Source organism: Ochlerotatus camptorhynchus, unplaced genomic scaffold (assembly GCF_037179485.1).
Source record: "Ochlerotatus camptorhynchus isolate MF236.1 unplaced genomic scaffold, CSIRO-AGI_Acam_v1.1 ptg000482l, whole genome shotgun sequence".
In the NCBI taxonomy this organism is placed as follows: domain Eukaryota; kingdom Metazoa; phylum Arthropoda; class Insecta; order Diptera; family Culicidae; genus Ochlerotatus; species Ochlerotatus camptorhynchus.
This window is the reverse complement of record NW_027040967.1, coordinates 292067-318212: the sequence shown is the minus strand read 5'-3', so window position 1 is coordinate 318212 and position 26146 is coordinate 292067. Positions and strand designations below refer to the sequence as shown.

Sequence of the window (26146 nt, the reverse complement as noted above, 5' to 3'; positions counted from 1 at the left end):
ATATTTCTAATATTTTTCTTGTTATACACTGAAACCTCATTTAACGATGTTGTGTTTTACACGGTATTCTGTTTATGTCGCTCTTTTTACAAATTAAATCCCAAATAACGAATTTTTTTTACGAAGAAAATTCCACAAGTTTTTTAACGAGTTTTTTTTTGCGATTCTGAGAAACTTGAAAATACTATGAAATACCCCATAGGCTATTTTAGGAAAAGGGGTGACATGTAGAAAGCGCAAATCTATGTTTGACGCCATCTTATTTATTTATTTATTCTATATAATAATCTTCGAATGCATGAAGCTTTAGTGTGATAATTTATTAGCTAGAGATTGATCTTTAGAAGAACGTAGGTGGATAGTTCCGTTAGAGTACTACAGTATGGAAATTGAATAGAAGTTGAAAATGAGCAAAGGGCCATTAATGCGACAGTTTTTAAAGTCAAACGCACATCTTTTGCCTAACTCGTACGATGTACGCGGAGACTTGAAGTATGACGCACATCTTTTGCCTGTAGACTTGAATCAATCTATCGCAGAGGCAACGAGTTCTGTTTATGGAGTAATGGGACGATGTCTACATCATTCATTCAGATAATTGACTGTCAATAATCTAGGAAAAATGTTATGCAACATAGTTCATGATAATGCAAATGTTTATTTGGAACAGCATGTATAATGGTTCTTTACTGAATTTGAAAAAAAAATCATAACTAAAAATGGCAGGAGCAACATACTACCGATAATCCATGTTTACAAATGTAACCATTCCAATTTTAGAAAGCTATAATCGTGTCAGCACTAAGTCATTGACATTTGCTCTTTTGGCTATAGTTTTCACGTCAACTGTGAGCAAGTCGATCCTCTCTGTTCTTACTAAAGTAGCTTCTATCGAGGAAGCAAAGTGATCTGTCTGGTTATCGTGCTTCTCTCTGTGTGGGACAGATGTAGCATTAATGTGTACCTGATTCCTATCCACTTCTCACGCGCATTGCTGCAACCTATCCACGACTGAAACCGGAATGAATTAAATTCTGACCTTAGTGAACAGGCTTCCGAAACGATGCAGTATGCTTCGCCACTGGATTGAGTGTGTTGATCTTTAGATATGGTTTTTGTAATTTTGTTGTTAAATTAGCCTTTTAAATTTTAACCACAAAATTAGTTTGTTTCTGCTCTGGAACTTGGAAACGGTATTTAATGTGGGAACTTTTTTACAATCTCTTTCCGGGAACCTTTGCAATGAATTTAAACTGTCATTTGAAAATAGAATACCCAAATCACGGTCAGCTAAATCGTGACTTGTGAACTACAATGAAGTGGTGTTGCTGATAAATCGCAAAAACAGATTTTTTCTGCATCCGCTAATGGAACTACCGCTCTGTAATGCATTTGACATATCATCGTTGATAGGTTGCAAAGCCTTCAATGATTGTTTATGGTTTGCTGCTGATCATAAAGCACTTATAATTAAGCTTTATGATCAAGATTGTTACTGGAATGAAGGCGTTTCTTGTAAACAAAATCAAATTAATTTATCAATAGCATGAAAAATACTATTTGTTGTGAAAGTAAACTCAACTGGTGGAAATTATGAGTATAAGCAATACTAGGTATAGTATAAAATGAAACACATGAAGTGATGGGATTCCCTTGCTCATTGAGAAACCGGTAACATTGAATACCTTTTTGGAATTTCCAACAGATTAACAACAAACAGCACAAGCAATTTTGCATAAATCACAGTTCAATTATTTGACTACACGTTTAAGCAAGCAAAGTAATTTAAGTCTTTGGGACGCATGTTTCGCTTGGAGATAACTCATAGGAAAATTTGAACAATGGATAGAGTTGATTTCATTGAGCATTTAAAATTATACGCGCAGAAATTTGTGACATGAATTTTGTTTTGAGAGGTGATGTTGAGAAGCAGATAAGGAACTTTTTTCCAAAACAATTTAAAACGCTACTAAAAATATTATGATTTGATCAGTAAAACCTCAAGAGCGTTTTAAACTGTGTTTAAAAGTGATTCTTGGATTGGTTTCTACAAATTCGCACGATAATTAGGCCACATTTTTTTTAGCAGTATGCCAGAAACAGTGAAATATTCCCCAGTCAACAAAGAGGGTGGGATAAAGCGGTGCCGGTGGTGTAGTTATAAGCGTGATTGCCTTTCACCCCAAAGGGCCCGGGTTTTAATCCCAGTCGGCACCGCCGAGTTTTTCTGAGAAAATCTGAAGCGTAAGAACATATGCATCTTCAAGACTTTAATTCAGGAGACCACAATATAGTTAATATGGTCAGATATTTCTACCCTAGACACTCGTATTATGCTATTAAAATAATGAAAAATCTGTTTTATTTTATAATTGAAATCTATTGTTCATTTGTATCATTATTCAGAATGTAGAATTATGTACTGTTTTCAATCTTAGGAGTTATTTAAAGTGCGACCACACAGATTTTTTTTTAGGTGCAATGGTTGCTAATGTTTTTTTTTTCTATTGATTTCAGATTTTCAGGGGATCCTTAAATTGAAAAACTACCGAAGCAAGGGGTAAATCATCGAAATAGCGTTTTAAAATATTCTAGAATAATGTTCTTGCAGTAAAGGTTGCTTCCACTCACTTCGCTATAAAAATGTTTATCGGAAAAATTAAATCCTTTGATGTTATACAGATATTTTATACCTGTAAATTACAAGAAGGAGAACCTGTCAATTTAACAATCAGTGATTTTATGATTCGTGATCTCTCACACTGAGTGAATGCTCACAAATCAAAACTCCAGTATAGGTCCTTGATGATGTATCAAGTTCAAGGGCTAAACGTGCTTAGTGATGAAGATGTAAAACACGCACATACGTTTTATTATAGGGTATGTTACCATATTACAGTATTGACTCCACATCTGTTACCACACTTCGCCAGCCTATACTATACTAGAGAACTATACTATACTATACTAGTGCTGTAGCGACCCTACCAGTTCCAGTCCCGGTAGCACTATACCTTGAACAACGCTACTGTGTATTATACCTCAATGATAGTATCAGTTACCCTCTCGTTTTCAACGGTGCGTTTTACTCGAGTAAGAACAATCATTGGCCCACAGTGGGAAGCACCCATCTAGTGGGGGGAGCACGATTATTTACTTTTCGTACCGGCTTGTTTATGCTGTCTGAAACCGGCGGCGACTTCCAACTTAGTCTCGGAAGTAAAGGCGTTGAAAGAAGACACAGTTTTTGATTTCGCGCGCGCACCCGCGTTTCGTTCGAGTACGTTGTTTTGTAGCTCCGCATCTCTGAAGTGACGGTCGATCAAAGCTATTACTATTGTGCTGGGTGCGGTTGGCGTGCGTTCGAGTGATACAATTTATTCATTCTACTATAGATTCGTAGAGATCAACGGTGTGCTAGCCCTGAGGCTAAAGAAGATAAGCATGTATGTGATACTCGCTTCGGAAAAGATAGTTTGTGTCTGTGTTTATCTAATTGGTGGTCTATAATATTTAGTTATGATCAACTGGTTCCGGTTCGAGATGAAATCAGCCATAATTTTATACATTCGTCTGACTAGCTAATTAACTTGAGTTCTTGATTAAAATGGAATCAGATATATAAAATAGAACTCACTTGAGATGGTTTATTGACGAGAAAAAGCAAAACTCATTCTTTGCAACAAAGACTTGAATTGGTTGGTGAATTGAAATAGTGATGTTGTTTTTGAAGCAAATAACCCAGATGGAAAAGTAAACTGTAATTGGAACAGAAGACTGCTCTACTTTTACGACCGTGAGCATACTGGAAAGATTTATGAGTGCGCAGAAATTTGTCCCAAGATAATTTATTATTTTCTGAAGTGGCCTTACGAAACGTGGTTGGTGGCGAAGACCGTACAATTATTAAAGTATTGTTGACAGAATATGTCACTGCATGTTTATTTTTATTTAAGAGTTTCGGTAGGTGAACACAAAAGGCTGTTGATGAGGCCTCCTTTAGCTCAGTCGGTAAAGACATGCTTTAAAGCTAGACCATGCCAGAGGTAACAGGGTTCGATTCCTGGACCTGTCTAGGAATTGTTCGGGTTGGACAAATTTCTCAATATAGTAATGCGAAAATTTCACGGGGAATGCTCTCAATTAACATCTGTGTAAGTTCGCGAAGAACGCTTAGTTGAAGGCAGGCATAATCAAGGAAGAAGAAGGTTCAGAAATCCCCAAAAATGCCATTTTCGTTTGAGATGAACCGGTGTTTATCTGTTTATTATTTGATTCACTTGAAACAAATATTAGATATTTCTCACACTTTTCCATGTGTGTATCGTGATTAAGCATTGTAAGATATTATCTTCATGGACATTTTTTCCAAAGATAGCAGACCGTATTTTAAGATTTAGTTTAGGGTAATTTTTTGCACGCGGATACATCTGTGTGCAGATGTTTGAATGCATCGACAATAATAGGTAAATGTATTACCGTAGGCGTCATTACCCGGCAGATTTATGCCATTAGGTGAGAAAACCACACTCTAAAAATTTCAGCTCATTCGGATGTAACACGAGCTGGCGCTTTTGGCTTAAAGTTTATACGGGGATTTTTTCGAAATGTATTGAGATATAACATTGCTTCACTTTTGCGTGGTTCAGCAAGCTCTTCTAAGCTTAAAATGTAGCTTAATCTATAAGAAACAACTTTGCTGAAGACAGCATCATGATTTAAGTTAGTATTATGGATATATTCATTCTTGAATTTATATGTGTATTTTGTTCGTATATTGCAACAAAATTTAGGCGGCCTATGTAACGTACCACTAAAAAAAATAAAAGTTCATGTTTTCCACAGGCCATAATCCAGACTAGTGTCAGTAGGTGAGATAACCACTCTATGAATGTTTCGGACTGCTGCTTTTGGTTTAATGTTTATGTAAGAGATTTGGCTCAAATTTGCATACACAAAATGGTCATATACATTCAAAAGCGAATATCTCAATAACACTAACCGGATTCATAATGCAGTCTCAGCAAAGTTGTTACCCAGTGTATGTACTACAAGTTTTGAAAATTTGATTCAAATCGAGAATAAGGATTTTTTTATGATCGATAGAGTGTAGGAGTGTAATTTTTTCAGTATTTTATACAAATCCCCATAAAACTTCGATCGAAAAGTGCCAGTTCATCCTACAACTAAATGAGCTAAAACTTTCAGAGAATGATTTTCTCACCTAAAGGCACAAAACTAGAGGTTGGCCCGTGTAAAAATTAGAATTTTTATTGTTGTGGGCCAGTCTAATGTCTATCGATGCCACTACAAGGCCAACGCGTTATCATTGATTTGTTTTAAATTAGCCGATTTCTTGGAGCCCTTCCCTGAAGCTTATGCTTGTGATCAAACATTTACGAAAGTCTAAACGCTGCTGTCATCGAGTCCTCATCGGGGGCTTACATTATAGATATATTTCTCTCACGTCTTCAGGGTCACTACTCCGTTCCATTCTGTATAAGCCGTGCAAGACTTATAACATAAAAAGGTGAAGGCGAATCAGCGATGGAAGAGACAAACGCAAGCATTAAGGTTGGTCAGTTTCATCTTTCTGGTCCATAGAGATGAAGCCTGTGAATTTGTGTTTTTTTTATTTAAGTGTGTTACATAGTTAATGTTTTGGCACCAAAAAATTGTTATGGATAATTATGGGAAGAGAGCTTTGGTAATGCATCCAGTAGTGGGTTTGCTTAGTTCTTATGACGAACAAAAAGAGACATAATGATGTTCTGTTTGTAGGGTGTGGACGGAAACGTGCCATATTCATTAGTATAAACAACTGGTGATCTTCCCAGAGCTACACATTGGTTATTGTCAGCTCACGTCATCTTCACTCATGCAGTATTATGCTGGAAATAACCAGTTTATATAAAGAAATTCGCACTTGATGTTTGTTATGTCAATAAGACGTAATATTTCATAATATTTATTTTATTTTATTGGTATTTTCTCACGATCAATGTTTCGCTTTCGATTTAACAAAAAAGCTACCCTTATGATCTACGTTTCCAAATGACGTCAACTTGATACACCTTGAGATCTTCCATTCAGCATAACAATGGGAATAAGTCGATTATTTAATAAATGTTGAAGGATGAAGGATACTTAATAAAAATGATACATTGGCGAGAGTTGTAAATTAGTTTTAATGTTTTAAATATCAAAAGAAAGTCTTCTTATTACTTCGATCATTACCTTTTTTTATTTTATCATTTCGATGGAATGCAGTTTCGAATTACTGGATGCACAAAGCGTCGTAATCAGATCAACCGTATTCAGTACAACGGTGTATGATGCTACACTGAATGTAGTATTAAGTAAATTTAATTTAACTTTTGTTTTAAAATATGATATAATTTTTGATATGCGAAAGGCATTTTTCTCCTTGTTTGGAAATGAATTAAGGTTCTTTTGTTGTTTACCCTTAGTTTTGTGTATGTCACAATACGTCTTACTATTGAAAAATCGTTGATCCTGAAAAGTGATTATGTAATCTAATCTAATCTAATCTTACACCAATACAGCCAGTTCATGAAAGCATCCTGGAAAATGATAGATATACCTCCATCCTTTTTCTTGTCTATTTGGTATATTTTGTCCATCAGAGATGCGCAAAATATATCAAAACGGCCAGGCCTACTGTGCAGCATTTAAGGGGCAAGATTATTCAGAAACATCGGGCCTGTTTAAATCAAATATTTAAACACGATGCTTCAGAATCCAATAAATGGATGAAACGTGGACATCTCGTACCATACGTTCCGTTGTATTGTTATCTATAAATGATTGGTCGTTGCGAGCATCTAATCTAAAAAAGTTAAATGATGGTCCATTTTCCTCGAGTGGTTGGGACATGAGCACTAGCTCTTGTCTTAGCCCTATATGACTTATGGTTATAGCGTCATTACTCGCTTTCTGAAAAGAAAAAAAGGAATAAAAGGCCGTAGGAAAAAGAAGAGGAGGAAGGAACCCTAGTTCTATCTTCCCTTGTGTAAAATCTGAAAAAACGGGTCTTTATTCAATCTACAGGAAAAGTTCGCTGAAACTCACAATGACTCGCGAACTTTTCATTTTGTGTGCTTCATAAAACCTCGCAAAATTTTCCAACGCTGAATACGAACAGGTGAGAGCTAGATTTCAGGAGAGAGCAATAGAACAAAAATATATTATAAATAAAAAAAAACACATATAAATGAAAATAAAGGGAAGATCTCAGCAAGTTTCATTAATTTTGTACTCCTACTGTCCTGCTGCACTACTGGCACTTCCAAGCCTTTCCGGGTTATTGCGAAACTAGTTCAAAAATTCTTCTGGCAATTCATGATCACAAAAATTGATCTTTAAGGTACAAAACATCAAACGACTAAAACCAGAAAAAAAGCAATAGGACGACTCTCTTGCCGAATGAACGAATTGGGAAATCTATGTTAGAGCTTGGCCATAATCACTCGTTCCCAACCTTTGACAATAGCGCACTCAACATTTGATTTCTCATCAAAATACAGCATGAAAGCGCTCTTCGAAATGATGTCTAAGACAAAGTTGTAGAAATCAAAACAGGTGAATATATAAACAGGAACGATCTCACCAAATGAACGAATGAACGATGCCCGTGAAGCAAAAACATGGAAGCCTGTTGCATCTCCTAGTTCTATCTCAACACTTTAAACCATTGCCAATTGCCTAATAACAGTTCTGACGAAAAGGATGCCGATAAAAAAAACCACTTTGAAATGCATTTTACCCGATCACTTGCACTTGCTTTGCACTAAAGCTCTTTGCTAGAATTATGTTATTGAGTGGCACATTTTTTCGGGCTGACGCGATGAAAAAATCAATGATAGAAAAAAAGCCTAAAATTTTCAAACCTCCATAATTGGTTGCCACAAGGCCAACGAGCTCCTTAAATCACATAAAAAATTACGATCAAGTTCCACTAGGTATCGATCCCAGCGGTGATCTTACCAACGTCGACAAAAACTGCTCTTGAGAAGGATTTTATATGTAATTCCGATCAACACATTAGCGATAGCGTTAGCGTTGCTACGGTATACTTCGGATACTAGTGACACTCACGGCTCTTTTGAAATTCCTAGTCAGACTGCGTTCAGGAATATTGCTAGGAAGTTAACATTATTTCCAATCTAAACAAGAATACTGAAAGCATGACTGTCACTATTCCCAGCTACTTACTCAACGAGAGGCCACCGAATTAGTGACACCCTCATAAGTACTACGGAGTTGGAGTATTGGGTACGGTATTTGGTTAGGATACGCCTCAACCAGGCGATACAACCAAATGCATATGATTGTTAGTTTTTTGAGGAATTTGATAATAAACCCACGATCTTATGCACAGTAAGCAAACGCAGCAGCCGCTAAGCTTGCCGAGTTCCTCAATTTGTTTTCTTAGTACTGTATTAGTGAAATTTATATGGAACATAATGTTACGAACTAAATAAATAAAAAGTAAGGATCTCACCCGAATAATCCTTGAAGCTCCCGAATACAGTTCTGAGGTGCATCAAATGCAACAGTCCGGCATCTCTCGGTATCACTATAAGCCGGCTGGATTCACACCAACGTGATCATCTTGGGATCTTCGTTGCTAATCAGCTAAGACAGCTCCCAAAAACACCGCTCCTGGATCTTCCTTTGTTTTTTTTTCTTTTTCACTTATCATTCGCCATGGTCTGATCTATTTCGATCCCGTCCATGAGATTTTGAACAATTGAACAATCGGAAGTTTATTTAAACATGATTAAAATGCTTAAAATCACCAAATGAAAATCAGCAACAAAAAAAAAAAACGTGTCAACTTTCCAGCGCGACCTACTTCGATCAAGCGTTGATCCTGAAAAGTGATTATTATCTATTATCTATATATATAAAAATGAATTTCTGTCTGTCTGTCTATCTGTATGACCCTTATAGACTCGGAAACTACTGAACCGATTGGCGTGAAAATTTGTATACAGGGGTTTTTGGGGCCGTGGAAGGTTCTTATGATGGTTAGAGACCCCTCCCCCTTCTGTAAGGGGGGGCTCCCATACAAATGAAACAGAAATTTCTGCATAACTCGAGAACTAATAAAGCAAATGGAACCAAATTAGGCATGTGGGGGCTAGTTTGGGCGTATAAGGAGATAATCATAGGAGGTAGCCTCTTAGATAATAGGGGGGGGGGGGCTACGTACAATATATCATGCTTTTTTTTTAAATCGGCGCATAAACTCAAGCTAATATTGAATCCCGAGCAAGACCGGGCCCACTCAGCTAGTTTAAAATAAAAATCATTTTCACATCGCTTCAATGTACAATAACTTTTCAGGATAAATTCAGATCGTCTTTGGATCTTCGATAACATTGTTGAGCATATAATTTCCTAAAATGGTTTTGAGTTCTGGTATTGGAGATGTTTGGAACGTGCGACAATTGCTTTGAAATGATGTTTCTTTATACATTTAAACGGCAAGTCGGAAAAAAATATCTTCAAATGGGTAAACGTTGACTCATTTGGCTAAAATTTTGAATCAAGACTCAAGATTGCATAGAGAACAAGTGGTATTATGGTGAGGGGGAGAATCATGTTATAGTAACCTTAATGGTATGTGAAGTTAGAAAAATGTATAAAAATCATATTTAATTAAAAAATCGCAACGAATTTCTGTAAAATAACCATAAATGTGTATTTATTTCAAAAGTTCTAACTTATTGCTTTCCAAATTAGTTTAAACACCAAAAACTGGGGCGATATCATTGAGTTACTCTTGAATCAAGAGTCTTGATAGTATGCTATCACTAACCCAAAATTGGTATTTTGGCAATTTCAAATGTGATTTCATGGTGTACTCAACTAGAGTAACATACTAACAATCTACAATAGGTCACTTTAAAAGTTTATTCTAATTTTTTGTTCAGATGTTGAAGTTTGTGCTTCTGTTTTGTTATTATTCATTGAAATGTAATATGTAGCTCTGACTGTGTCCTTTGATTATGTATTCAGTTAAGGCATGGCATTATAAGCTGGAGGCAGTGGGTTCAATTCCTAGTCCGATCTAAATAATTATTTGGTTTGGATATTTTCTCGACATGCCTGCTTACCATACAATATTTAAAATCATGCATTGATAGGAATCAATTAATAATTGTTGATGAGCTCAATAACTGACAGCAATCACAACCCCAAGTTGGAATTGAATTAAAAACATATTCGGTAAAAGTCTCATTCTCTCACTTTCCCTTTACCATGCAAATCTCAGTCGATCCAAAACAAAAAGATAAGATTTGCGAAAATCTAATTATAACTTTGAATTTTATGCTTAAAAAGGACCAAAGGTAGTTTGAAATCAATTTTAAATAATAAAAATAAAAATAAAATTAATATAGGGGAAATGGCTCTAATGTTGGCCTATGGATCTAAGATTGGGCCCATTGCTAAAAATCTGCTGTTTATCAATTTTATCTAGAGGAACGCGTCATTGGGACGGTACTAATGGATATTTTTGGTCGCTATTGAAAATTTAGTCGATTGGTGAATTTATGTATGGTCCCTAATTAGGGGCATTAAGGCCGACTTTACGGATAATCGAGTAACCGATTCTTGAGTTCATCGATACGGTGCCAATACCTAATATATGGAATAAGCTAAAGATTCTCAGTATAACTATAATTTACGAAACGACGGGCTATTTCACGATGAACTTCTCCAATCCATCAAATCGTATAAGGCTTAATTTGTTTTCAAATTTTTCAAACTTTTCAGTCCTTATAACCGTGTCTTGAGAACTTTGTGGACTAGGTTCCATTGCAGTCAAAACATTTCCTTCGTTGGATGTTTTATTGAACCACTTTTCCATCTGATATCTTTTTTCACGGTGTTTTAGAATGTTTGGTGAACTATTTGTCCACTGAAGTAACACAATGCGGATAAATAAAATTTATTTTCCGAATGATTCGTCCACTTTTGACCTCCTTCCATTTTTTCACTAGGTTCCGTTAAATTTCGGTTGGAAGGTTTCTCGGAGCTGTGCTACCACTGGTCTGAAATATTAAATATCATCCATTGTGGTTATTTTTCATAAGGCAAATCAATGACGGAAAACAAATCCAGGAAAAAAAAATGCTCAAATCAGAAATGTTATGGCACAAATGATCATTTATTGCTATAAATTCAACAGCAAGTATTCGATTGAATGTTACCATGTGCAACAATTCGCATCAAAAAACATTCTCTTGTTTCCTCACAAAAATGTATACTTCGCTTTGCGGTTATTGATAATCTTATCTGTAAATAAAATTGCTATGCGCGGGGAAATATTGCCGTAATATATTTCCCCCCGTTTTAGCAATGCAATGGCAGCATGCTACTTTACTAAGAGCAGAATGTTTCCTGTTGTCTTACCGTCAACCTGTCAGAACACAACAGGAAGATAATGTTTAAAGAGGAATTCAGAGTGGATGAAGGGGGGAAATACGCGCCACGCGGTAATATGACCTAAATGCGTTTTTCAAAACCAATTGAAGGGTTTAGAATTACTAAATAAACTACTGATCTATCATTAGAAAACTGTTTGCATCAATTAGCCTTAATATAGCACGAGCAAAAAATGTCGTTGGTTATATTACCCTGATACGCGTATTATACCCAATTCCCCAAAAATCTCTCTCATTAGATCTAGATCTGACGCGTTGTCTTACTATTGTCTAACTGTCAAATTTGCGTCAACGCAACGCAAACGGATCCAATGTGGGTGGTCCTTTAATGCGCGGTGCGTTGTGTGCTTCACGCTTGCGTGTGATGAAATAACTGATCAAGCAGTTTGACAAGTAGGTACTCGTCCGCTGCTATCGAGAAGAAATATTTGGGTAACGGCGAGTTTCGCAACAAATTGGACAAATAAGCGCGTTTTTGCATATTTCTTAAATAAAATAAATTAGTATAACTATTTTCATAAAAACCCGATTCATCCAAGTCTATGCTCCAAAAAATTTCACAATAATCTCAAATACTTTTGCAACAATAACTCATGAGAATTGAAATTTAATTTGACTTAAAAATATTTCAATCGGAAATCTGAAAACCTTTCGATCTATCAAACTTATGGACCGAGAACCAACGGCTTTTACGGCGTGATCAGAGATTTTATGCCTAAAAAAATACCGGCGGTGCCGACTGGGATTGAACCCAGGCTCTTTGGGGTGAGAGGAAATTATGCTTACCACTACACCACCAGCACCACAAGAACAGCTGGTTAACACGCAATTAAAATGGGAAGGTTGCCGATAATAGTCACACTCTCCTAAGAAGTTTGGAGCGTTTTAGAAACCTTTTCAAATTGTTTTGGACAATTTTGTTGATTGGAATGGATAGACGAGCAAGCAGTAAGTAAATACATCCAAACAAACACATCATATGTGTGGATGATGCTGAAACAATACGTTAATTTCCCTACCTTGTTTCAAAGCAGTACCGCGCAGCACTAATAGAGGCATGTCGGCACGATCTGAAATGTTCGATTTAAGTTCGATTTAAGCTTTCAAGTTTCTTGGAGAAGTGGATTCCAGCCGTGGTAATGATTACATATAATGTTTTTGAGAAATTGCTTCCGTTGCCGATTTCAATCTGCGAACAAGGTTGCAGTGGAAACCAATTAAAAGGTGTACCTAAAACTTTCTGGAGGACACACAACAGCACTGCGAGCGCTGGGAAAAACTTTTTCAATGAAAATAGTATTCTTACTGATTTAAATATAATGGTCATGTGATGACTTCAGTTGTCTTTGTCTATGGTTATTTATTTAATTAATGACCTGTGATTTTGGTCAATATGATTAACAAAGGATAATATTCAAAAGTCTGTTGCACAGTTCCTTTTTTTAATTTTTCTATGATTTCTGGCGGCGCCGACTTGGATTGAACCCAAGCCTTTTGGGGTGAGAGGTAATCGCTTACCACTACATCACCACCGGTGCCGCTAATTGCACAGTTCCTTTAAATTTATCTCTTATTTAGCTTATTTATTTAATTGGGTTCTTTTATTTTTTTAAATGCATCGGTTTTTATGCATGGAATGAAATAGCTTCGTTTTGTGAGAACATTGATATTTTTTATTGCAAAGCCGTTCAGCTGGATTGAAATCGACAATTAAAGCAACTAATCACTACACTTTTTGACACATGACTAACATGTAATTGCACTTGTTCAAAATAATGGAAAAAAAATTAATGGAATTTTGGATTTCAGTTCCACTTTTAATGCAGATTACGAATATGCAAATACCATAATATCCCTAAGGAACCCAATTTGCAAAAAATTATGCAGTCATATTCTGAGGAATCCGACTAGGTTCTATTAATCATGCCAATTTCCGTAGCTAATTGAGGGGAAAATATTCGTGTCCAGTGTTTGCAGAACGATGATTCTTCGGCCTTAGATAAGATAGTGGGTCTTTATGAATCACTTCGAGTGATGTACAAATGATGAGCAATTGTTAAGGTTTTTCATATCACCGTGAGGAAACGTGAGGAAAGAAGGAAACGTGAGGAAGAATAAACGGATATAAGCAATTGTAGTCACCTTTACCCGCAACGAAACATGCCGCTTCAGAGCCATTCACCATAATCACTACTTTGTGTTTCATGATTTTCATATGACAGGATCATTATTTCTGCTGAAATGATCTAAGCATGACCAAGTATCTATAGTGACAACGAACGGCACAGGTTTTGCCACTCTCAGCCAGAATGGTCCTACAATTGCTTGGAAAATCGGCATTTGAAAATTGTACTCATGAAACGGAAAGGTCATACACCTACTACGTCTTGACGAGACATACCCAGAAAACTTTGAGACATCTTCATATACTATAGTTGTCATTGGCGGCTACCCTAATAATATTCATGCATGGACTCTAGTCGATTTGAGATTGTTACCATGCATCGCTAGATGAATTGATCAATGTTTTTGTTCCATGCCATATCTTGTAGTTCATATAGCACGACAAAACACCACTAATTTCTCATGTTTATCAGTCCGCACAATAGTACCAAGCAATTACTAAGTAGTTTTTATTGCGATGTGATTTTATTCCTTCTTTTGTGTAAGCCGATAATCAAAGAATGAGCTGCTTGTTGCAGACAAATATGACTTTTAACGGGACCTTAAAAAGTTTTTTTAATTAATAGAATCAACAGTTAACGCAAGACATTGCCGATATTTAAATTTCACTATGTGATCATCATTGATTGTCGTAGCTCGTAGCCTCGTAGCTCTTATTCTGCAGCAAAAAGCCGGAACGATGGGTCTTTTTACTCATGCTGTTTATATTTATCGTTTTATTACCAAAACAAAAAAATATCTATACGGCCTCTTCTCTTGCGTTATTATTACGCCTATATTTGCAAAGCTATTGGCAAGGTTGTCCCATAGCACAAATCAGCAAGTCGAGTAAAACCATTTTTAGTATCATTACTTTTTTTACAACAGGTCGGAAAATTTAACTTATTTATCAAACTTTTTCAGACAGTTGTTGAGTTTATCCAGTGTCATTAAAATATGGGAGATTTTTAAATTTTCCATTGACAATCTTCATTTTGGCAAATATGCAAATGAGACTGACTTGCGATGAACGGCAGAACTTAGTATGCCGTAAGCATATGCAAGAAGACGGGAAGGGTAAAGCTTGGCAAATGACTGGTTTTTGCACGATAAAAATACATGATCAAAAAACATGAACGTGAATCTATCGAAAGACTCGCAAAGATCCACTTTTCTAAATGAACATCTCCAAGGTTATTTATGTTGAGGATGGCGAGCGGTTGCCTCTTTATTATGAAGTATTTGTGTATCATGTTTCATTGCTTGACTTGATGAGATAAAAGTAGCACCTAAGTGGCTTAAAATGAAGTCGTGTAAAGGGGATCATCAATTGTGGGATTCGTTTTTTCTTCTTGTTCTCCAGGTGTTTTATTTTAAATTCAGCTGCTAGATCCGCAGATTGACGATACTCTAGTGAACAAAAAACTTCCTTCTTATTGGATACTGATATCCTTTGTTTACACTTGTATTAAATTCATTAAAAATAAAGTTGATGGTGAGATCACTATCGACGTAATGACGAAACCTGTTTGATTTTAGTAAGCTATTTGTTTTAAACGTGATTTTCGATTTTGAAGCTAATGGATTATCATTCAATGAAACATCATGTTTTTTAAGAGTGTGATCTTTTTAAGCAGGTCTTCCTAGAAATTTTAGTCATGTCACGGGTTTGATTTTTGGTTCAGTAAAGGGATCTTTAGAGTTGAATCTCGGTTTTTCAGCGCATAGAGTATCATTGTTCTTGTTACACTTAATATACAAATGTAAATTAGATACAGGCTAAGAGCTCTCAATTATAGCTGTGTGAATGTTTAGTGAGCACTGAGTTGAGGGCAAGTTTGAAGTCCCACTTGGGATCCTAATACGAATAAGGTATCTTTGATGATGGTGAAGCAGGTTTATTGAATTCTATGCGCTCAATATACTTGAATTATTTTGCGGGTGGTGAAGGTGGCATATGCCAAAAATCCTGAGAGAGTGATGGTTTGGATTTTATAGAGATAGTTCATTTTCACTTAACAGGCTTTATCCAGTAGCGGTCGTCAATTTTGAGCGATGCTTTAGCAATCTAAAATTTATATAAAATACCTCCGTTCGTCGAACAACAGGAAAAAGATAACACATCCCATGTAACTTTTTAAATGTTGACGTATTTTAGTAAAAATTTAAAAGCTGTATAGTCAATCAATTTTTTTATTGATATAACCAAAAATCCAGGCGGCAACCCAGAGCGACAATCTATTATTATCTTCTACTTTCCATGATATTTTCAATAGATCCCCATAATAAACTTTTTAGAACCACCATACAATATTTGAACGCAAAATGTGGATTCATTAGCATCAATTACTTTTAAACAATTTTTTTAATGTGACCGGGGTTGCCCCACTAACTTAAGTATTTCATAACGCAAAGTTAAAGTTGTCGATATTCGTATGATAAGCAACAAATCAGGAGTAGATTTACATATTTGTTCAGCAAAAATGTGCATAATATCAAGAATTAAAAGTTTTTCAAAGGTGAGTTTTTTTTTTAAAATTTAAATAAATAAATTAGTGCAACAAAATTACTCTTGTTACGTTTACCCTTACTTATTCAGAAAAATATTTTGTAAGGAGAGCTGTTTAAAATTAATTCAGTTACAACTTGCGAAGTATGTTTTTCTCTATTATCAATATCAATTTGAACATCCAATAATTTAAGGACCACCATCATATTAAAAACAGCCAAAATAAGACAATTTATATGCTTAAAAACATAACCAAAACACCAAACGAAAGCACTAGCTTGTCTTGCAAAATTCACATCCTAGACTTCCTAGGGTATCCGGTATAAGACGCAATTGTACGGAACTTTACGAAGCTTTTGGGTGTTGGCTATGAAAACAGCAGAATAATGGAATTTCGACATGTGGGTTTTGCAAGTCAGATGTCTCAGTTAAATACAATACTTGCTATTTTTAATTGTTATTGCCGGAAATTGAAAATTTCTTACGTTTCGTTTGGTTTCGACAAAAATTGGAGAAAGCTGAATTCATGATTACGAAAATTTATGAAGAAAATTATCACAAAGTCTTACATAACCACACGTTTACAATAAGGTGAAAACATTCAAATTGTGAAAGTATCCAAAGAATTTAGGCTAAAATTTCGTTTTACTATATGTCGCTGTAGTACCCAAGTAACCCACAAGGCCGCTAATCGCCCTTTTTGCTATATAAGGCTGATGTACGACTGATATAAAGTTCAAAAACCCTATATTTACCTTATATCGCAAAAAGGACGATTGTCGGGTAGTTGGCTGGCTTCGTAGTTACTTGGGTAGGGTTTTCATACTGCATACTCCTATCCTGGGCTACTGTGTATTGTTCATGAAAATTCTAACGACCGTTTTACTATTCGTTCTTTATTTGTTCCTTATAGGAAGTTTTTTTTTCCTTGATTTGTTTTCCATCGATCTTGTTTTCCGTGCTGAGCACCAATGCTACCGACGCCAGGGAGGCAGCTCCCACACCTGGACCCTACCTATCGACCCATCAACTCATGAACCGGGACCAACGCCTTTACTTCCTTTCCGTGATCAGAGATGTTATGCCTCAGAACATCCCGGCGGCGCCGACTGGGATTGAACCCAGGCCAGTTGGGGTGAGAGCTGATAGCGCTTACCACTACACTACCGGCGCCGCTGTATTTTTTTTTAAAGAAAGAGGCTGAACTGCTACAATTCTTTGAATTTCATTGACCTTCTTAAATTTTTCAATGTTCCTTGAACTTTAAAAAAATAATGTAATTCTCTAGACTTCTACAAAAATCTAAGAAAAGTTCGCTGCACTTCTACAATGCGATGTTCTGCAAAGTTTCCTGAATTTCTATGTAATTTGATGATCTATGTTAAGTCCATTTTATTTCAACAATGTGTTTTAAGCTAAGATAGGAACTTACTTTATATGAAGTTTTTTGAATGAATCAAAGCTCCTTTAATTTTAACGAAGCTTCCCAAGGTTGTTTAAAAATTCCAATACTACTAAATTTTCAAGATTTTCTTACAAAACTTTTAGAATCTTTTCAAAGTTTTCTCTACGAAGGTCCTTAAATATAATTCAAATTTCCTGAATTTCTACGATGTCCTCAGAACATCCACAAATTCCCTCAGTTTTTAAAAATAGAATGAAGCTAAAGAAAAATCCCTTAAATTCAAATAAGTTTTTTTGAATCGCTTATATATTCGCTAAAGTTCTCTGAGGTTGGCTTATTTCCAACTATTTTTGATGAAGTTCCTAAAGTTCTTTCAACTCCAAAAAAAAACTTGCTGAACTGAAAACAAAAAATAGATTTGTTAGTTTTAAACGATAAGAATGTAGTGCGGGTGATGTTGCAGAAAGAGACCCGTCAAAATGTGAAGCGATATAAACAGAAGCTATTTCATTTTTCCTGAGATATGTGGTGCTGTGCGAAGAAATGGAGCAGCTGAGGATGTAAGAAAGCCACCCTCACATCTGATGATTATTATTTGTTAATAATACTATATGTTTGTTAACGATACTCACTTTAACACATTTAAGATCATTCTTGACATGATAGGGGATGAGATTTAAACTCGTGACATTAAGCGTGCAAGGCTTGAAAAATTTCCATGATTACGGATTCGAAAAAAAATATCAAGATTTTAAGGAATAGTAAAAGTTTATGGATTATGAGACTTGCTAAGATTTTAAACATCCTCGTTCGCCAGAAATAATATCAACTTCCAAGATTTGGAATATGTTTAAAGATTCTGGAAGTTCAATAAAGTATTAATCTAATTATGGAAACATTGTGTGTGTGTGTCTATTCAATCTATCTTCCAGGGTTCAGTAGTGATATTATGGAAACAAATTATATGAAAATATTTATAAATGTGATGATAATTGTAAGCAGTGTATCAAAGTGTATACTAATATCAAATGGATAAGGGTGCTGTAAACACACTGTGTTTCTAAATCTGGCACGTTTTTAGTAATACTGAGAAATACATTTTTGTAATAATATAATTTTGTTTTATAATTAGAAAGACCGCACCAAACTCTGGCGTAGGCAAACTCCTTTATTTTTCACGCACGACATTACCCCAACCGAAAATACCGAACCAACGCTGTCGAAAAAAAAAACTGAGTTTCATTGTAGGGTTTAGATCTAATTTTGGAACTACTAAGCATAACCCGCCATTGCATTTATTTTTCTAGTGGATTTTTTTCTTCACAAAATAAAATGTTTTCACAGCAGATGACTTCTAAATTTATTTTCCTTTTTGTAGGTACGTATCTTAAGAATTTATAGAGAGAAACAAATTGTTGAGATATTTTTAAAAATATAACACTGCTTCTTAGCCCCAAACTCGACCTAAGGATTCTAAATTAGGCCTAATGCATTGAAACGCCATTCAAACGCCATTTAATTCACTTCGGCCTATCGGATGATGATAAAAATTGATTCGGTCGGACTACTTCTTTTTTTGTTAAGCGTGTCCTTGATGAACTATGGCTAAAATTCGCTTAAATAAAAAAAAAGACGTGTTGTGCGGAAGAAATTCGCTGCGGAGCTTGACTTGGACATGTGCACTTGTGTATAAGCTGTATATATTGACGTGAAAAAGGAGATTCCTACATAACTTTATTTCCTCAACCGTATGGGAACCATGTTCTACGACGGGATTAAATATATATGTTTTTTATGCAAGATTGAGGGGTATCGGATGAAATCCTTCTCCAAGCGGGAGACTCGGAAACAGTCAGAAAAGGAACAAAATGAGGGAGGATATAACAGAATATAGAAAAGCAAAACTAAGACGTAGAATCGAACGGTAGCAGTAGGTACGTACGCAGGCGTCGTGGTTAAAAGTCCATGATTGAACAACAACGAAAAGGAAACAGGGGAAGAGGCTGAATTGCTTGAAGAAAAACAGGAAGAAATTGACCGAGGCTGAGAAAACAATGGAGAGGAAGTAACCGATTCCCTAAAATATGAGCCACTTGCATGTGTGCTATGAAAGGGGGTCCTATTATTCAAAATGAGGACAATTTATACACTTTTTTTTATATGTACGCGATGTAAATCAATTTGAGAGATTTTCGCTAGGTCCACATTTTGTTCAATAAACAAATTTTCTGTAGTAGTATCGAAATGCAGGGAATTTGGAATGTCTTTTTTCAGTATTGATTTCATTGCGACAATCACCCCATGGGATGATTTAAGCCAAAATAAATTCAATTATGATCTTCTGTTAAATCAAATATCCATAAAGTATTACATAGCTTTAACAATTGAATTCGTATTCTGATTTACCCCCGAAAGATGTTTTTATTATCTAATTTTAACATTTGTTCCAATCTTCAAAGACTGTTTATCTGAATCACCGCAACACAAAAACATAAAAGTAGCGATTGGCTAAAATTGCCCAAATTTCAGGCCTACACAATCAAGCCTAAAACTACATAGGGCCGATGAGAGTAACTCAAAATTTATCCGAATTTGACTCACAATAATTATAGCTTAAAGTGGTGTTACTCAGAGGATGAGTAAATTTTTCCTCGATTTCCCTTAAAAATCGACTCGAATATCACCAAAATTGGTAAATATTGTTCCCAGTTTAAGAGTACTCATGAACTCAGTTGAATTTTCACCAATTTTCCTGATATATGAACCGATTTATGAGGAAAATCGAGCACAATTGTATTTAACCTCTGAGTAACCCTACTATTTCCAATTAAGAGTTGAATTTCAATCATTTTTGAGTTACTATCATCGACCGTGCACCAAAAAATTGAGAGTTTTTGGTGGAAAAGCTGCTAAAACTTTGATGCTTTGATAAAAAAAAATATCATATGGTGATGCACTTTTATCTGGTAGTGTACATTATTTACGTTTTCCCGTTGTTATGTTCTATCTGTTCTGGTCTTATTCTTTTATTATCAAAATTTGTCATTACGTTGCACATTTAAATGAAACACGATCAATCATCACGAACCCAAGACTTTGTGAACTGCTGTCGAAATTTGTATAACCTTTGTTCCGCATCAGCTAAAAAAGCTTAATTCTAATTAAAAGGTTTCCATCCTTTCTTGACGCCTTCACTTCCCAATAGTCGGTTTTTATCGTGCTTGACCACCGAACCTGTGTGATGTTTTCCGTCATTGGTGTAGATTTCGATCATTTATGATCTTTTTATATTCATTCTTTACAGTCCTATAATGAGGTTGTCATCGTCGTCATCATCAGCAGGGTTTTACTCGCTGGTGAAACGGAACCCAGTAGCCTCAATTGTTGTGTCGGTCTGCGTCTGTATGCTGCTTCCCCTGGTCGCTGGAGTCAGAGAACCGGAAATTGATCTCAAAACTGCTAATCATGGCCAAGACCTAGCTCACGGTGTTTCTATGGGTAAGTGTGATGAAAAATGCAAACACGGCGGGTGGTTTCCACCTATTTTTGGGTAAGCAAAACGCTTCTTCATGGTTGCAACGTTCAATAAAAGCGATTGATCATCTTTAAAAAACCCAATGAACATTTTGTAGCAAAAACCAAATTCATTTATTCACTACAGTTTCACCAGCAATTAAAAGGTAATTGAGTTTTCAGCATTAGTTCTGGGTATTCAGGGAACATAGCCGCCGTTTGTTGTCGGTTAACGTTCCCATTGATGAAGTCAATGATTTTGTTGACCTTAGTAGTGTTAATTCATCTAGCACGAAACGACCTGAAGACGGAGTTTGTTTTACAGACTGAGAAAAAGAGAAGCATTTGCTACAGCGGTTGTGTTGCTTAATCTCCTCAGTCTTGTATGGCACGGATAAAAAGAGCAAATTAATTTGCCGCCACTGCTCGTGGTATGGATTAGTGGGAAAACGAACAACTGCTATTTTAAAGCCAAATGGAGAAGAATCTTCTACCGCATTAAACAATTCATGTCACTGACAGTCTCTGTTGCAGGCAAGAATGAGAAAGCAAGATTTTCTTATTTGTTGTTTTTACATGTTTGCTTATATGGGACATGCTTTCATCTCGAAAAAGCAAGCGCATAAGCACATTAGATGGATTCACATTTCACCATATCCGTAAAATGGACCAATATTCTATATTTTCAACAACTTGTTTTAGGTAATTGATAAGTTTATAATGGAGTTAGCATTTATTTTCATCTTTATTTCGCTGCATATCTTAATTGTGCAAATCATACAGGGCTGCCATACTAATTTGCTTACACATTGCTCTTTTGTTAATAACTTTTCACTTAGTTGGTGAAACTACGTTTTACTTTAAGCAATTTATAGAGTTTACAGTACACACGCAAATAATTGTAACATCATAAAATTTGAATTCACATCAATGGGTTTTTTTTTTAATTGAAAGTCTGAAAGGAGCAACGATTAAATTCTCTTTTCGTTTTTGTTACGCAAATCTTCTGTGTTTTACGTACGTGTGTTTTTTTAAACACAAACTCTTTTCCATCAGTTGGTTAAAGAAAATCCTTGTTTCTTCAAGTGAGAGCAGAGTTATTACCAATGAGAAATTTGGGCGAAACATTGAGCATGCCAACCCGGAAAACACTATAAGATATAGAAACGTTTGGTGAATCAGTGATTTGTTAAAAAAATCAGAGTATTTATAAAAAATACAATTGATGTAAAAATATCAATAATAAGCTAATATTTAAAATTTCACATGAATTTCATTTTCCAGGGTGTTTTTAAAAATCATACCTGTCTGTTTTTAAAAGAAGCTATACACAATTATATTTACACAAGATATAAAGTTAAATTGGTTTTTATGAGTTCAACAAATAAATAAATAATCTCTAATTTTTAGTATAATGCACTTAAAGTTGTGCCCTTTAAAATGCTAGCTTAAAAATTTGGTGTGCATATCTCTATTGTATAAAGAGTCATTAACATTTAAAAGGGGTGTATTCTATATAGCTCATCAACAAAACCGCGTGATCTTAAAGAGGTATCGATTAATTTAATGCGGCAAAAGTGTGCGTTTTGAAAAGTTCTAAAATTTAATGTGGCAAAAGTGTGCGTTTTGAAAAGTTCAACTTTTACTGAAAAAATCCAAGGTACACACTTATTGAATTCTGTTGTTTTTTTTCAAAAATGGGAACGTTAAGAGATACAAAAAACTGTTTATTCAACAAAGTTGGATGAAGTTAACTCTACACAATTTTGCTGAATAAGATTACTTTAGATTCGAAAACTAAACATTAGGTTTTGATTATTAATTAATTTAAGTACCACCCTAATGTTTGCAACCACCAAAAGAAGAAACTTTTCATGCACAAAACTTTACCACCGACACCAAACGTCTAAATATTAAAGCATAGTGAATCATTGTGCAGTGTAGAAATGATTTTTTTTTTAATTCAGAAATTTTTATACAATTCAATCATCATTGGAGATTGGTAGGTCTTCTAAATTTTTGGTTTATTTTGGATTCTACCTCCATCCCATACGCTTCTGGTGGATAATTTAGTAGCGATTGTTATTACATTTCACAGCATCGGAAGTTCTCCGACAGTGTAAACAGTACGTACACTTTTTAAGTAGATAATTATTGTACAAACAGAGTATGACGCACGAAAATCAATGATATTATTCATGTGTATCATTTATGAATTTTCATTAGCTGCTTTTGATTTAGGAAACCTCATTCATCCTATCTGATCGCATAAACGATATGCATGGTCATTATTACAGTTTATTTGACACATGATCATTAATTTACTAAGCACAACCCGCACTTTTTCTCTCTTCTCGAATAAATTTTATCAATAAATGAAACGTTGTTCTCAGAGTGGACGCTCACCAATCATAAATTCGCTGATGGCGAATATCTGAAAGTGGAATTGACAGGTTTTATGTGTCAATCACATACGTCAGAACATTTTCTTATACATTACAAGCACATCATATAGTTATAACGTCTAATGATTTAATTATTCTGAAAAAAAAACTTTGTTTATATCGAAGTGACCGATGGCTGAAAGTTTCTTTACTAAAATAATCTATCCTAACATAGAAGCGGTTGTCAATAAGGTATATGCAGCGGGTACACGACGTTAGGCATTCGGTCGTTAGGCATACGGACGTTAGGCATAATCTACCCGATGAATTCCAGAAGGATGATAATGGGGACCGTCTATTGATTGCTGACTTCGGTGACAATAATGAAAGAGCCTTAATTTTTGGAACTCATGAAAACTTGCGACGTCTTGGACAGGCAAAGTATTGGGTTGCAGATGGTACGTTTGCCACAGTTCCTTGTTTGTTTCGGCAACTCGTCACTGTTCATGGAAGTATCGCTCCCTCACATCAGCAGACGGTTCCGCTAGTTTTCATTCTGATGACAACAAAAACAGAATCGTTGTATCTAAAGGTATGGCAGGAAATCCTGGAAGCAGCAGTTATATTTTTTTTGTTATTGAATGAAAAACCACATAATTCACCATTCTTAATTTCATGAGCTGTTCTTTGAGGAAAACCTTTTCTTCTTTGACGATTGCAATATGTATGTAAGAATATATTACAACAAATGTATTTTTATTTATAGATGCGATTGATTTCAAGATATAGTTCAAAACTATGCTGAGATTTAATTGCCAGATTACTTAACCGCTATCGCTACTAATCTTGGATCTAAGTAAATATGTAGCTACGTCACTTATGATATGATAAATAATGGATTCCAAAGTGTGCTTATTAAATAAACTATGTTTGTTCAACTTGTATCATTTTTATTTTATATTTACTGGTTTCTAGAGTTGCACAGCAGCAAGGTATTTTATGCCTAACGTCCATTATGCCTAACTTCCATTATGCCTAATGACTTTATGCCTAACGTCCATCATGCCTAACGTCCGTATGCCTAATGGGGTACACTCATCTTATGTCTATCCGAAAAGTTATACCTACTTTAATTTCAATATACACTAAGAGCTCCAATTTGGCTTCACCTTTTTTATTAGTTGATACATACTTGAAATCAATATCGGTAACAAAAATTTATTTTGTGAATAACGTCTGCAACATACGTTTGGTTAACATATGAACATCATTTTTAAAATGTAATCGGAAGATCATCATGTGCTTGAAAAAAATCTGCACAAGAGTATTGAAAATTTGACTACGTCACATAATGAAAATCTGACTTCAATCTGCTTCCTGGTCTTATGTTACGCAGACCATACGTAGTTAGTCTAAATCTTCATAACTACAGGATCGATAAATTAACAAGCATATATCAAAGTGTGTGTACAGAAACGACTACTGTGGACTACATTCAACAGCACACATGTTATGTGTAATTCTGGTCTGATTTGACATCTTGCCATTACAGAAAGCAGCTCAGTGATATGCAAAAAGTAATATTAACATTTTGACGAAGGACTAGAATCTCATAAGTGGGCTTCGTGGTCGTGCGGTTAGCGACGTCACCCGTCGTTCAGGCGTATTGTGAGTGCCACGAAGTAAGGGTTCGATTCCCACTCCAGCCGGTGGAACTTTTCGCAACCCGGAAATTTCCCTACTGGTCTACAGGGTGTTGGGTGTTGTCCATTGTCTAGTGTTAAGTATTCAGTCTGTACAACCTCTGGTTGAAGACGGTGTCAATTGTCTTTTTTTTTTAATGTGAACAATTAAAATATATTGAAACAAATCCTGCGAAAATCGATAGGAAAGGCAAATGTTGTAAACATTGTTTGCAAAAAGGCACTGGGCACTGTGCAAACAAATTCTGTAATGCGAGTATTTTTTCCCTTGATTTGGTTTCTGTCGATCGTGTTTTCCGTGCTGAGAACCAATGCTACACAGTTCGAAAAAGTAGTGTAAATTTCTGTTCAATATGATGCACATAATTGGAGCGTCACATATCATATACATTTACATTATATATCATGTAAAGTTCTGACACATTTCATGCAATGTAGCAAATATTGTATACAAAAGCCCATTATTGTAAACAACATTGTTTGCAAGTTGCTTGGTTGCGTGAAATGAAATACAAGTCTACGCGAATGAATGTTTACATCACAATTAAAATTCAGAACTTTTATCTGTGTACCTACGCCAAGGAGGCAGCTCCCACACCTGGACCCTACCTATCGACCCATCAACTCATGAACCGGGGACCAACGGCTTTACTTCCCTTCCGAAGGAAGGCGTGATCACAGATGTTATACCTCAGATCATCCCTGCGACGCTGAATGGGATTGAACCCAGGTCTGCTGGGGTGAGAGACAATCTGGCCATCGGAAACACCGATCCACCTCGATTATGTAGAAAGTATCTGCAAATCTTCCAATTAGGTTTAGAATCCCAAAATAGAGCTTTAGAAGTTGTTAAGCTTGTTGTTGCTTTATTAAAAATATTTTTAGCCCAAGGCTGGTTCTTTTCTGGAAATTGGGTTTAAGGTCGCACAAATCGTTTGAAGTATAATTTTGACAAATATCGCCCTTAGATTGGTCATAGTTATCCAAACGAT

The 26146-nt window shown here is 35.5% G+C and overlaps 1 protein-coding gene across 2 annotated transcripts in view; it reads left to right on the top strand.

The window, feature by feature from the left end:
* The first annotated feature begins 3245 nt into the window (after nt 1-3245).
* The window catches only part of hdly (hadley), a 35656-nt gene continuing 12755 nt past the window's right edge, over nt 3246-26146 (top strand). For both annotated transcript variants that reach the window (XM_065235419.1, XM_065235418.1), the window contains exons 1-2: nt 3246-3446; nt 20859-21052. In XM_065235419.1, coding sequence (XP_065091491.1) covers nt 20866-21052 — 187 coding nt within the window. In that variant the 5' untranslated portion in view covers nt 3246-3446; nt 20859-20865. The remainder of the gene's footprint in view (nt 3447-20858; nt 21053-26146) is intronic.